At 40.7% G+C, this 15,427-nt stretch overlaps 1 protein-coding gene across 1 annotated transcript in view; it reads left to right on the plus strand.

Moving 5' to 3' along the window:
* ankfn1 (ankyrin repeat and fibronectin type III domain containing 1) overlaps positions 1-15,427 on the plus strand; it is a 514,783-nt gene that overhangs the window by 477,863 nt on the left and 21,493 nt on the right. The window contains exons 13-17 of the mRNA XM_028818514.2: positions 4,098-4,230; positions 5,858-5,974; positions 6,229-6,444; positions 9,382-9,548; positions 12,234-12,384. Of these exons, the coding sequence (XP_028674347.2) occupies positions 4,098-4,230; positions 5,858-5,974; positions 6,229-6,444; positions 9,382-9,548; positions 12,234-12,384 (784 nt within the window). The remainder of the gene's footprint in view (positions 1-4,097; positions 4,231-5,857; positions 5,975-6,228; positions 6,445-9,381; positions 9,549-12,233; positions 12,385-15,427) is intronic.

Here is a 15,427-nt window from a genome sequence, read left to right on the forward strand (position 1 = left end):
AATTTTAACAGGCCACAAGTAAGGTAATGTAGTACATCTTTCGCGGATAACATCAGATACCAAAGGAGATCTTGATATGCCATTCGTATTAAAATGTTTACAGTTTCCTGTTAGAATAGCTTTTGCTATGATAATTAACAAATCACAGGGACAAACATTCGAAAAAGTCAGTTTATTTATTAGAGAGAACAATATTCACTCATGAGCAGTTATACGTTGCATTGTCACGATGTAAATCCAAACACGGAATCAAAATTCAAAGCAATATTGACGAAAAGTTAATTCCAAATATTGTTTTTACTGAAGTTTTACAGTAAAAGTGTAATTTTAAAAAGTATTTGTGTGTTAATTTCAAAGCCAAACAGAATGAATACGTATAACGCAATGAATACCTCTAACACAGCATGAAACATCATTTTCTTTCAATTTATTACGTTTTATTATTTTTTACTATGGTTAATTACTCACTGTAATGTAAAATAGTTAGTTCTATTATGCATATGTAACAATTCCCATGAAAATAATAATCTGTTGAAATTGTACATCTGCTTCCCCATACATGAGTGGCAGAGCCGTGAAGTGGCTAGCGCATAGCGCCCGCCTGGGGAATGGTGAACGAAGTGAGCAGGGGGTAGAGTCCCCTAGTATATATACAGTATATTAAGAAATCTATCTATCTATCTATCTATCTATCTATCTATCTATCTATCTATCTATCTATCTATCTATCTATCTATCTATCTATCTATCTATCTATCTATCTATCTATCTATCTATCTTATCCTGCCTACTACACTAAAATTAAAATCTATCTATCTATCTATCTATCTATCTATCTATCTATCTATCTATCTATCTATCTATCTATCTATCTATCTATCTATCTATCTTATCCTGCCTACTACACTAAAATTAAAATCTATCTATCTATCTATCTATCTATCTATCTATCTATCTATCTATCTATCTATCTATCTATCTATCTATCTATCTATCTATTATATAGTGCCTTTCATATCTATCTATCTATTATATAGTGCCTTTCAAGTCTATCTATCTATCTATCTATCTATCTATCTATCTATCTATCTATCTATCTATCTATCTATCTATCTATCTATCTATCTATCTATCTATCTATCTATTATATAGTGCCTTTCATATCTATCTATCTATTATATAGTGCCTTTCAAGTCTATCTATCTATCTATCTATCTATCTATCTATCTATCTATCTATCTATCTATCTATCTATCTATCTATCTATCTATCTATCTATAACATTTGAAAAGGAATATAAATAACAAGCAAATAATTCCAGAGTAGGTTGAAGGGCAGATAATGGAGAACCTGGACAGGATACAGACTTGTGCAGATTTGTGGCAGCTGAAATTTAAGGTAAAGTATTACATAAAGGAAGCGGAGACTGTAGATCTGAATACCCATTGGGAGGTTTGAAAGTTGAAAGGATGCCTTATGAGAAACATCTAACCATCACACTGGACCTATCACTATCTAGTGTACATCAAGACAGTGGACAGAAGCAATCAAGAAGGCAAGGAGGATGATAGGTGACGTGGTAGAATGCGTGCCGTTCAGGTCAGTACTTTAGTAAGGATGCCTCACCTGGAGTACTGTGTTCAGTTTTCATCTCCATTTAACAACAAAAGTCATAGCAGGGCGAGTCCAGAGAAGTTCCACTTGGACTGACTGGTATGAGCTATGAGGGGAGACTGGAGAAGTTGTTAACTTGTTCCATTTAAGTAAGCAGAGATTAAGATCTGGAAATGATCAAAGTGTTTACAATTATGAAAGAAGTTAGTACAATGGACTCCAGCTCTTACTCTAAAATAAATTCTTTAACAAGACCACGGGGTCACAGTTGGAAACTGGCTAAATATTTGAATGTTTTTCTTCAGGCAGAGAACCCTCGACACATGGAAGTGTATGGTCACAGCAGTCAATGAGACTAAATAAGTGGAACAATGGGTGGAGTGTAGTGGAGCGTAGAACATCAAGGACATTCAGCTCTCAACTTGATGTTATTTTGGGCAAGGACTAGTTTGTTAAGCTGAAATGGCCTGTAATCATCACAGTTGTTCTAATTTGTGCCACAGGCCACCTACATCTCAGCTCCTGTACCACTGCACTCTGGGACTTCTGGTATTCCTCATTAAAATATCTGTGTTCATTTTTAAACAATTTTATTTAACTTGACTCCTTTGTCTGTTTGTTTGTCTGGGTCAAATATTACAACTAAATCCACTTTTGGTGAAGCGAATTTCTTCAAATTTTGCATACATGCTCAGTATCGATGACAATACAATAATCTGTCAAAACTGATCCAATTACGTAACAAATTTCGCCGTCATCAACGGTTAGGCGATTCCAATTAATGCACACACAACAATGACAGAGAGGGAGAATATGGAGAGATATAGGAGCATATGAGTGAGAGACGCATCAGATTGTCCCCACTTGCCTCTTCTAGTGAGTGGAGTCGGTAAATAGGCAGGCTGACTTTACTTGTTTACTCTTGTGAAGGAGTCGTCGTGATGATCACGACGAGGAAGTTCTGCCGTAAGCTTGCCGTTCTGTCATCGGTATTTCCTTTTCGCAGCGACCGAGCACTAATTCCATAAGAGCCCAAATAGAAAAACAGAGACCAAAATAGAATTCTGTTTCGTATTCAAATAATTCTGCAAAGAAGATCCATCCATCCATCCATTTTCCAACCCGCTGAATCCGAACACAGGGTCACGGGGGTCTGCTGGAGCCAATCCCAGCCAACACAGGGCACAAGGCAGGAACCAATCCTGGGCAGGGTGCCAACCCACCGCAGCAAAGAAGATATATTATGTAATACTTTTAAAGAAGCTTCCCATTCATGAAAAATGATTAAAGAAAAATCATTTCCAAAATACTCAAAAACTAAAAAGTAAAAAATAAAAAAATATATAAACATTTTTTTAAGTAAAATGATTTTATTTACTTTAGTTATAAATGCACTAAAAAGCAAAAAATATTTTTTCTTTAACAAACAATTTTCGTAGTTATATGTGACTAAATAAAATCATGGGGCACACCTAAATTAATTTAATCAAATAATAGATTAGCTACTTTCATCATAAAATATAAAAAACAACACCATTGTAATTGCCATCCATACTAAATAAGTTTAAAAAATTGTTGAAATCAATTCATTTATGTGCGCCCCACAACTTTATTTAGACATAAGAATTTATGTTTTGCTTCTTAGTGCATTTATAACTAAAGTAAATAAAATCATTTTACTTAAAAAATGTTTTATATACTGTATTTTATTTTATAATGTTTAAATAAACAACATTTATAACACAGACTTCAAGAATTTAGCAGCCTAGGGAACATTATACCATTCTGTTTTTTAATTGGCTGATTTGAAACCCAAAATAAAGTGTGTCAGAAATGCCTGAAGTAAATCGTCAAGTCAGTGACGTCTTCAAAAGAAAAAGCAGGTCCTGGTGCCATGGTAGTGGGCGCTGACACGGAGGGTGACAAATGAAAGAAATGTAGATGACGATGCATCAGACGAGAGAACTCAAAAACGAATGTGCGGCGCAGAGTGTGGAAAGGGGAACAATTTAAGACTGCAAGACCTCCCAGTGAGATGCTGATTTTGCCTGAGTGTACAGTATGTGTGAACATCTCCTGCATTAATTAGGTGGATGATACAGTATAATTCAACAAATTGCCATTGTCAGCACTAATCTTTTCCTCTGTTTAGCGTGTCCTCTAATATAAGACTACATTACAGAATAGTAATGGAGTAGGGAGGTTCACCCAAAGCCATCTTTTAAGGAAATAATAAGTTCTGTCTATAGTGAAATGCTGCTCAGTGTGCACATTTATTTAATGCTGGGCTTCGATAGTGTAGTTCTGTACTCACACTTGGCTAAGTTGCTCATGTATCCAAACCACAGCAGGGCTGTGACTATGAAGGCCATGTTTCAGTCTCATGTCGGGAATAATTTACAGCAGGAGATAATGCCTACCAAATTTTTAGTTTCCATTTTTTCCATATAGGAAATTTAATCATTTTTTAATTTTTTTTCTAGGGGTCTCTATGTAGCAGCTGTGGTTTACCACAAAGACAATATTCTGGTGACCAATGAAGATCAGATACCTATCGTTGAGATTGATGATTCCTACTCCAGTTCTATCATGCAGGACTTCTTGTGGTTCACTAAGGTACATCTTCTTCCAATCGGCTTTAGGAACTCAAAGGTTTTTAACGTAAATGACTGTCCTGTTTGTCCCCAATTCCCATTCTACCCTTTAATTATATCTGCTTCCATCACTGCCCCATGCCATTTCACTGTAGATGCATCGAGTGGATCTGAGACAACAGGAGTTGTACAAGTAGCAGCCTGACTAGTAGCAGCCATCGCATATCTGTAATATTCACAAATAATCACAAAGTCTTTAATCTCTGAGGGGCACAGCACTTTTTTGTTTTGGAAAGCAGTGCAGATTTATATAAAATGTTGCTGTGAGGTATGTTATATAGTCAGTAATCCAAAATGGCATGATAGGAGACTTATATAAGTTACATGAGGAGATGGATGAAGCTGCACCCCAGCCAGTATGGACACTACTGCATTAGCTATCTGATATAGTGCCATTCATATCTATCTATCTATCTATCTATCTATCTATCTATCTATCTATCTATCTATCTATCTATCTATCTATCTATCTATCTATCTATCTATCTATCTATCTATCTATCTATTATTTAGTGCCTTTCATATCTATCTATCTATTATATAGTGCCTTTCAAGTCTATCTATCTATCTATCTATCTATCTATCTATCTATCTATCTATCTATCTATCTATCTATCTATCTATCTATCTATCTATCTATCTATCTATCTATCTATCTATCTATTGGAGGTCTTGATATCTCCTTTCCATGTCAGGATGTGGAGGTGGAAGGATGTTACATCAGTTATGGACTCGTTATAACCACTAAGCAGCATCCAGGGTGGACTCAGGGGACTGGAAGGTCCACTATGGGGAGAGCGTCCACCCTGTACACTGCATCCCAACATGCAAGTACCTGAAACACCCACAAGGGCAGCATTGGAGCTGTGGTCCCATGGGCCTGCCCTATTGAGTTCTGTGGGGGGCCAACATGGGGAGCTCTTGGATACTGATGTTCCAAGGATCAGGGTGGTCCTCCTTGAGGTGCTCACCAGGAGCTATAGATTAAGCACAGGAAGTATTCCGGTGGTCTGGAGTTAAAAGAGATCCCCCCACTAAGCTCAAAGAGTTGGCATCCGGTGTGGTGGAGAAAAAGAAAAACAAGATAAAAAAGAGAAAGAGTTGGGCTGTTGTGAACAAAAAGAGGTCTGTGTGATGGTGCTGTTTAAATTAAAAGCACTTTAGTTGCACTATTGTGATGGAGTGTAAAGAGACAAAAGCACAAGATAAAGGGTCTGGAGCACCCACAGGCAAACCCTGTATGCAAAGGGTATGCAAAAAGTATAGCGCAAAATTGAGATGTCTTTAAAATAATCAGTCGATCTGCCCAAGATGGCGTTGTTTCCTCTTAATATGGATTCTGAGAGGAAGTGACATCACGTCCAGTGCCAGTCTCCCTTTCTGTAAGAGGGAAAGGAGAGGAGAGCATGTTATTACACAATGCCCCCTTATGTCACAGCGGTAAATTACACTCGCGCAAACCTACAGGTTGTTTCCCAAGCACACATGTTTGACAGGGAACTTGGGACTCAGTGGCACCACATCCTCCACAGGTTGCAATGATCTTGGCAGGACCATCACAAACTGCCATGTTGTCTTTGTTGTTGTAGTTGTCGTGCATGTGGGAAGACATAAGGTGGCTTAGACAAAACATGTCCGTCTCCATGTCATCATCGTCAACCCTTCAGTCAAGACAGAAGATGCTGGCTGCAGCTGGTCAGTTACAGGTCAGTAAACTGTATCATTTAGGGGGATTCATTAATCGTCAGACCCGGAAACTGTGGAAATAAATTGTCCTCAGTGTTGTTTCAGTCTACTGGGTAAATCACTTTTCGGCCTTTTTAGGTTCTGGTACGAGTGAAGAGAACTATAAAATGGTGTTGGCCATGTCTGACGCCATCATATCGACTGTTCATAGGTCACGGCCATCATGGCTTATTGTTGAGCACTATCTCTCTCCTAATTCATTTCTCTTTCACAGAACCTACTAGGCACCCACAACTTGGGTCGAGTTTATTACGAGCCCCTCAAAGACCGACACGGCAATATGCTTATCGTAACGGTGCGTGAAGTGGAAAATCTCTACTCCTTCTTCAACGGCAAGTGGATGCAGATATCGAAACTACAGAGTCAGCGTAAATCTCTGTCAACTCCAGAGGAACCCACCGCCCTGGATGTCCTCCTCATCACCATTCAGGCAAGTGGGGATGAAAATAAATTGAGTTGAAGACGTGATGATGAAGATGACATTGTTCCTTTGAAAAAGGCTGCGTCTTGTATCTGACTTTTAGCATGTGTCATAGGCCACCTGGAGGAGGTGGCACATATTTCATTTTTTATTAGAGTATTCAGCACTGGTATGACATTTTTTATTTATGATTGTAAAAATTCCAACTTAACTCCGTTGGGACTTAGTTTACGTGGGAACAATCTGCCGCATTAACACAACTGGCAACTGCCATCAGTGTGTTTTTATAAAAGTTAGAGCACCAACACCATTTACACCAATTAGTGTCATAAAACAGAAGTATAGAGAAGGCCAGAAGGAGTTGCATTGTGTCTTTGTGGACCTGGAGAAAACATATGACATGGTGCCTCGAGAGGAGCTGTGGTATTGTATGAGGAAGTCGGGAGTGGCAGAGAAGTACGTAAGAGTTGTACAGGATATGTACGAGGGAAGTGTGGCAGTGGTGAGGTCTGTGGTAGGAGTGATGGAGATGGAATTACATCACGATCGGCTCTGAGCCCTTTCTTATTTGCAATGGTGATGGACAGGTTGACAGACGAGATTAGACAAGAGTCCCCGTGGACTATGATGTTTGCTGATGACATTGTGATCTGTAGTGAGAGTAGGGAGCAGGTCAAGGAGACCCTGGAGAGGTGGAGATCTGCTCTAGAGAGGAGAGGAATGAAGGTCAGTAGGACCACCAAGACAGAATACATGTGTGTAAATGAGAGGAAGGTCAGTAGAATGGTGAAGATGCAAGGAGTAGAGTTGGCGAAGGTGGATGAGTTTAAATACTTGGGATCAACAGTACTGAGTAATGGGGATTGTGGAAGAGGAGTGAAGAAGAGAGTGCAGGCAGGGTGGAATGGGTGGAGATGAGTGTCAGGAGTGATCTGTGATAAGACGGGTATCAGCAAGAGTGAAAGGGAAGGTCTACAGGATGGTAGTGAGACCAGCTATGTTATATGGGTTGGAGACGGTGGCACTGATCAGAAAGCAGGAGACAGAGCTGGAGGTGGCAGAGTTAAAGGTGCTAAGATTTGCATTGGGTGTGACGAGGATGGACAGGATTAGAAATGAGGACATTAAAGGGTCAGCTCAGGTTAGACGGTTGGGAGACAAAGTCAGGGAGGCGAGATTGCGTTGGTTTGGACATGTGCAGAGGAGAGATGCTGGGTATATTGGGAGAAGGATGTTAAAGATAGAGCTGCCAGGCAAGAGGAAAAGAGGAAGGCCTAAGTGAAGGTTTATGGATGTGGGTGAGAGAGGACATGCAGGTGATGGGTGTGACAGAGCAAGATGACGAGGACAGAAAGATATAGAAGAAGATGATCTGCTGTGGCAACCCCTAACGGGAGCAGCCGAGAGAAGAAGAAGAAGAAGAGAGTCATAACACAGCTCTCTTAAAAATATATCCTTGTTTACATACAGTAGTGTGCAAATGTATTCAATCCCTTTGAAAGTCATCATAATTTTCTGCATGACAAAACATTTCTCCACATAGTTCACAGCCCGACTGTCAGCAGCAGATGAAATGAAGTGTAGAATTGGAAGCCGTCCTCAAACAGTAAAAGCCTTAACGGTAAAATGTTCTACAGTCAGTCTGCACCATTGAAAAGAAAAACAGGATCTTTGTGAGTTCTCCCAAGTCCGTTATTAGAAATAACGAAACACCAAATTCACAATTCAGGAGTGAGTTGTCGACTTCCACCTAACAGCCAAGTCTCGCAAAGCTACAGAAACACTTCTCATGGCCCGGGCAGACGCTGACCTGTTTAGTTCAATTTTTCCGTCTTCTCCTTGGCTGTTTTTCTTCTCCTTTTAAAAATGGCGCGGTTTATGTAAACATCCCCCAGAAAAAAAAAAAAAGGAAACCGGATATCCCACCTTTATGGGACACCATTGTCAGTCATAGTCTGGATGGACTACCCACACAAGCAAACCCGACAGACAGCAGAAGAATACATTGCATCCGTATTATGAGGCAGCACTACAGGTTTTCTGGTCAGATAAGAGCAAAACTGAACTTTTCGGCCGGATGTCAAAGAGGTATGTGTGGCGTAAAATGAACACCGGCCAGGCCCTCAAGAGATACAACACCCACGGTGAAATATGGTGGTGGCAGCATCACGCTATGGGGATGCTTTTCGTATGCTGGGACTGGGGATCTTGTCAGAGTTGGAGAGACAACGGATGGACACAAACACAGGAGAACCTGTTCCAGACTTCTATGAACATATACCTCGGTAGAAGTATTCATCTTTCAACATGACAAGGGCCCTCAGCATAAGGAATGACTTGAAAGGGGAACATTTTGGACTGGCGAAGCCAAAGCCCTGATCTTAATTAACCCTATCGAGAATCTGTGGCATGGTTTGAAAACTGCTGTCCGGAGGCGCCATCCCACGAACTTAGAGGGTCTCTCGAAAGAATGGGGAAGAATCCCTTGTGAACAACGTGCAAAACTGGGCCATAGTTACCCCAAAAGAATGAAGACTGTTACTACAGCAAAAAGGCCTCTCGAAAAAATATTAAAGTGTAGGCCTTGAATACTTTGAGCTGACACAAACTTTGGAGTTTTTCTTCTTCAGTTAATGTATCGTTACAACACACTAGAAATACTGAATGGATAAATGTGTGTAAGTTAATGACTTTCAAGGGGGTTGAATACTTTTGCACGCCACTGAATAATACTTATTCTATGACAATGATGGCGGCACTGCAAAAGCAGTCAAATCCAGAATAACATTGATCTGTTTGGTAGCACAGCTGGCACTGGGCACGACCAGGAGGAAATAACACATTTAATCAGAAGTGACAGCAGCCATGATGTCAGGGCTCATAAGGCAAAGCTGTTGAAAAGCTTCGGTGTTTTGCCACTGGTAATGAATGGTTTATGTTCTACAGGATATCCTGTCCTACCAGAAAAGGAGCCACCATCGTCTGTCTGCTGGCCTCTACCTGGGGTACCTAAAGCTTTGCAGCTCAGTGGATCAAATTAAAGTCCTTGTTCCCCAAAGGCTTCCTAACGTGTTGTGCCACTCTAAAATACGGGAGAACTGCAACGTTTCCAGGTGAGAGTTCCCTTCTTTTTTTTTAGATTCATATAAAAAACGCTGAAAAGTTTTGCAATGATGAAAAAAATTAAAAACGATGTACTCGCTCGAGTTGGAGGCAGTTTATTGGACATTTTGAACAAGAGGGCATCCGACGTCTTCAGTGACATCTTGTAAGGCAATGCTGATGTTCCCACATTTTTGCAACTGAAATACTGGAAGGTTTTATGAATCACAAGGCATCACAGTAAGGTACAGTAGGTCAGTGGCAAGAACTGAATAGGACACAATCAAAACGGATCTTGCAGTCTTAGTGGAATCATCACAGTGGCCTCCATAATGTTTGGGAAAAAGACACACATTTCCTGAATTTCCCCCTCTGTTCCACAGTTTAAAATTACAGATCAAACCATTATGGTGTATTCATTTGTCATATGTCTTTAGATATACACTGGCCACTTTATTAGGCCAGTTCCTGGTTGGACCCCCTTTGGTCTTCAGAACTGCCGTAATTCTTCATGGTGTTGATTCAACAATGCATTGGACACATTTCTCTGGGATTGTGGTCCATATTGACATGATAACGTCACACAGTTGCAGCAGAATTGTCAGCTGGACATCCATGATGCGAATCTCCCGTTCCACCACATCTCAAAGGTGCTCTATTGGATTGAGATCTGGTGACTGTGGAGGCCATTTGTAGTCCAGTGAACTCATTGTCATGTTCAAGAAGCCAGAGATGTTCTGAGCTTTGTGACATGGCGGGTTATCCTGCTGGAAGGAGCCATCAGAAAATCAGTACACTGCGGTCTTAATGGTCAGCAGCAATGCTCAGGTAGTTTAAAAGAGAGGTGTCAGGGACCACTGGAAATGCTCTAATTCGCAGGGTTTAGCTAACAGAAAGCAGAGATCCACAGGAGTCACGGTCAGATGACTGGCGATATGAGACTGTTAAATTCCACTATTTTATATTTATTTAACGTAAAAAATCAACTGAAGCAATAAACAAACAAACATGCTGTAGATAAACCAATATGGCGGAAAGAAAAGTCTGTCGTGAACAGGCAACCACTTCCGGTCGAGGGCGTGACCTTATTTAACTTTCTTACAGGTAGGCTGTGGCATTTAAACCAGTGGTTCTCAAACTGTGGGGCAGGCCCCCCAAGGGGGGCATGAAGTAACAAAAAGTGGGGGCACGAAGATGTGAAAAAAAGAAAACAAGAATTGAAAATATGAAAAATACATCCATTGAAACCAAAGCAAATTAAATTAAACTACATTCTGATACTAGAAAAATAAATACAGAGTTAGATAAATGTCGATAAAAGTTAAGTAGGTATAATAAAATATGCATCTATGATATATCATTAATTATAAAAAAAACAAATTGGTATTAGTTGCCTCCTTTCAAAAAAACGTTAGGGGGGCGCAATTAAAACTCGGGTCGCAAATACTTAAAAGGTTGAGAAACGCTGATCTAAACGATGCTCAGTTGGTACTAAGGAGCTTAAAGTGTGCCAATAAATATCCCCCAAACCATTACACCTCCACCAGCAGTCTGAACCGTTGACACAAGGCAGGATGGATCCATGCTTTCATGTTGTTGACACCAAATTCTGACCCTAGTATCTGAATTTCGCAGCAGAAATCGAGAATCATCAGACCAGGCAATGTTTTTCCAATCTTCTATTGTACAATTTTAGTTAATTGCAGCATCAGTTACCTATTCTTAGCTGACAGGAGTGGCAACCGGTGGGGTCTCCTGCTGCTGTAGCCCATCTGCTTCAAGGTTTGACGTGTTGTGTGGTCAGAGATGCTCTTCTGCACACCTCGGTTGTAACAAGTGGTTATTTGAGTTACTGTTACCTTTCTATCAGTTCAAACCAGTGTGGCCATTCTCTTCTGACCTCTGGCACCAACAAGGCATTTTCGTCCAGAGAACTGCCACTCACTGGATATTTTCCCTATAAACCCTAGAGAAGGCTGTCTGTGAAAATCCCAGTAGATTAGCAGTTTCTGAAATATTCAGAGCAGCCTGTCTGGCGGCACCAACCAGACCATGTTCAAAGTCACTTCAGTCACCTTTCTTCTCCATTCTCATGCTTCATGTCTTGAACCTCAGTAGGTTGTCTCGTCAATGTCTACAGGCCAAAATGCATTGAGTTGCTGCTGTGTGATTGGCTGATTAGATATTTGCATTAACAGGCAGTTGAACGGGTGTACCTAATAAAGTGGCTGGTGAGCGTATTTCTGTTTTATTGGAAACATTATGAGGAGGACTAAATCAGAGAGGGAATCCCACAAAACATGTCCCTCCTTGTAATTCCCCTTCTGAAAATGCATTCCCATTGTCAGTAAACAGCTTAATAGATTGACCAACATGTTTGAAGGGACAGCTTAGAAGAATATAACAAAACAGGGCTGGATTTCCAAAAGCACTGCCATACTTTCTTAGTATCCATTATGAGTCCGGTACCTAAAAGGCAAGACACCCATACACACTTGTAGTTAGACCTACAATGAATGTTTAATCCAGTGGCTGCGTGCTAATCGGAGATGGAGCTGACGGCAGAGGAGGATTGGGTTGTACTCTCCTTGTTAACTTTTTCAAAAAATTGAAAATTACTTGCTGCGTACTGAAAAGTCTAGAGTAAAGGGAAAACTTCTTCTTTACTGAGCCCATGCCTTTTCCTCTTTGCCTAGAGAAGAGTGGGAAGCTCTCCAGAAGCTGTCTGGCCCTTATTATGTGGAAAGTGTGGATCAGAGCCTTGACAGTCATTCACAGTTCATCTTCTATGAGCTCCAAATCGCAGTGAAGACTTTGCTTAAACAAATCAATCTACCTCTGCACCAGGTACAGTAAAAAGGTTACCTTCTTAAATCCCTGCCTGCCTAGTTAGATATGGCTGATGTACAAATTTCAAGTGAGCATGCTAATAATTTGAGATTTTTTAGAAGCAGATGTAATAATCTTAAAAATCAGGTGCCAGTCAAGAGAAGCTGTTGTGGAAAACTGCATTTGTCACCGACCACAAGGCAAGTGAATGTTGATTTGACTAGAAAGTGTGTGCTTGTGGCTTAGATGACACGGTCTGGACCCAAATTATGAACTGTCACATCTGTGTGTGCATGGGAGACAGTTTAAGGGCTCAGGTGATGGTAATTCTCCACCAATCCAGGGGGTGGCGCTGTGTGATAACGCTCTCTCTCTCTCTCTCTTTCCTTTGCTCCCTCTGCAGACTGGAAGACTGACAGCTCTCCGCCGATTCAGTGTGCTGAGTCCGTTGTTCTCCCACCTGGACTCTGAGTACCTGTAGATCTATAGTTATGGACTGCAGGACCGGCTGCTTTGTCTTGCTGTTCCATCTTTTCTCACAGCAAATCCTGCCGACTACGCTACTGTAACAAGACCAGAAGAGACAGTAATAGTGTTGTGGCACCTGAGGGGAAACTAAGTACAGTCAAAGTAAAAAGTATGTGAACCCCTAGGAATTATCTATATTTATGTCTAATTCCCATATCAAACATGGTCGTATCATCATGTCAGTCACAATAATGAACAAACACAGTCTCCTATAACTAAAGATACACCGATTTTCAGAGAATTTTTGACAATATTGAAAAATCATTCAAACTGTGAAACTGAAGGTTGGAAAAAGTAAGTGAACCCTAAGCTAATGAGTTTTTAAAAAGCTCACTACGGTCCAAATTTAGCACACCTGGAGTCCATTTAATGAAACGAGTTCAGAGGTGTGGCCCACAATGACTTTGATTGATAAAAAACACTATAAAGTTTGAGTGTGAGCTTTTGACAAGAAGCATATCCAGATGGGAATCATGTCACGGACGAAAGAGCTGTCTGAAGAACTACGATCGAGAATTGTTCGTCTACATAAGGCTGGAAAGGGTTACAAAGTCATCTCAAAGATTTGAGATATTCATCAGTCTACTGTTAGGCAAGTTGTCTATAAATGGAGACAATTTGGTATCGTGGCTACTCTGCCTAGATGGGGGCGCCCTGCCAAGATGACCCCAAGAGCACAACGCAAAGTCAGCAATGAGGTAAAGAAGAACCCTGGAGTGACAGCAAAGGACTTGAAGAAGTCACTCGAACTGGCGAACATCTCTGTTCATGAGTCAACTATATGCAAAACATTGAACAAGAAAGGAGTCCATGGCAGGACACCAAGAAGGAAGCCACTACTATCAAAAAAGAACATTGCTGAACGCCTGAAGTTTGGCACTTGGACACTCCACAATGGTACTGGGAAAATGTTTTGTAGAGTGATGAAGCCTTTTTGGGAGGAACAAGCAGAACTTCATTTGGAATAAAAAGGGAACTGCATATCAACATCAAAACATCATCCCTACAGTAAAGTGTGGTGGAGGGAACATCATGAATTGGGTCTGCTTTACTGCATCAGGGCCTGGACAGCTTGCCATCATTGAGGGGAAAATGAATTCACAAGTTAATCAACAAATTCTCCAGGATAATGTGAGGGTGTCTGTCCGTCAACTTAAGCTCAGAAGAGGCTGGGTGATGCAACAGGACAATGACCCCAAACATCGCAGCAAATCCACAGCACAATGGCTTCAGAAGAACAAACTTCACCTTTTGGAGTGGCCCAGTCAGAGCCCAGATCTTAATCCTATTGAGATGCTGTGGAATGACTTGAAGAGAGCCATACACAGAAGACAACCACAGAATATGGAAGAGTTAAGGCAGTTCTGCAGGGAAGAATGGGCTCAAATTCCCCCTGCATGATGTGCAGGTCTGATCTGCAGTTACAGGAAGCACCTAGTTGAGGTCATTGCTGCCAAAGGAGGGTCAACCAGTTATTAAATCCCAAGGTTCACTTACTTTTTCCACTACCACTGTGAACGTTGAATGCGTTTCTAAAATAAAGACATGAGAGAGTATTTGAGTATCACAATGAGAATCATTGTGTAGATCAGGACCTGTGACTTAGATGAAGATCAGATCACATTTTATGACTATTTTTATCTAGTTTCATGCAGTAAACTAGATAATTCCAAAGGGTTCACATACTTTTTACTTTGACTGTATAATTGAAATGACTTGGATCAAAATAAAGCGTGTGAAAATGCAAAAATCAAGATCCTTGTCAGACTGTCCGAGATGGTGGTTCTTCCAGTCATATGGCTGTCATGCAGGAAGAGGCGGGTCCAGGTGGGCAGACACTGGAAGTTACATCATTGGAGGAGAGCTGGCAGTCTTCCTGCTTGCAGAGGGAGGGAAAGAGAGAGTGTTATCACACAGCACCACCCCCTGGATCGGTGGAGAATTACCATCACCTGAGCCCTTAAACCGTGTCCTAGGCACACACATGTGACAGAACACTGTAATGAGTTCAATTGAATTGTAGACACTATAAACACCTAGTGTGAAAAACAAATTGTAAAAGGTGTTTCTTTCTTAAAGCTGAATTTATTATTTAAGCACTAAAAATGGATATTTTTGTTAATCCTAGAAGTTTTTTTTCAGTATATTTTCTTCCAGGAAAACTTAGAAACACAGCTTTAAGTTTGGCTCCTATTGATCTACAAAAACGATAATTCATAGATTCATAGGTTGGCTTGTTAGAGGACATTGGGGTTAAATGGATGGAATGTTGTAGCTCTATTGATTAAAGTAAAAAGTCTGAATTAGCGTAACCTCCAAAATTTGGGGCATTCATGAGAAATTTAATGATTTACTTCATGAGCTAAAAGTACTGTACATGCTAAAGAAGAATCCTCTTTAATAAATCCCCTGTGTGCATCCAGTGTCCATGTGTGTGCGTCTTCTGGTGAAGTGCGCATGCGCGGGGCACGGTACAATGCTTCAAAGCACATGCTTCAAAGGCCGCGTGACGCGTCACACAAGACAGAGAGGG

Source organism: Erpetoichthys calabaricus, chromosome 14 (assembly GCF_900747795.2).
Source record: "Erpetoichthys calabaricus chromosome 14, fErpCal1.3, whole genome shotgun sequence".
NCBI lineage: Eukaryota > Metazoa > Chordata > Cladistia > Polypteriformes > Polypteridae > Erpetoichthys > Erpetoichthys calabaricus.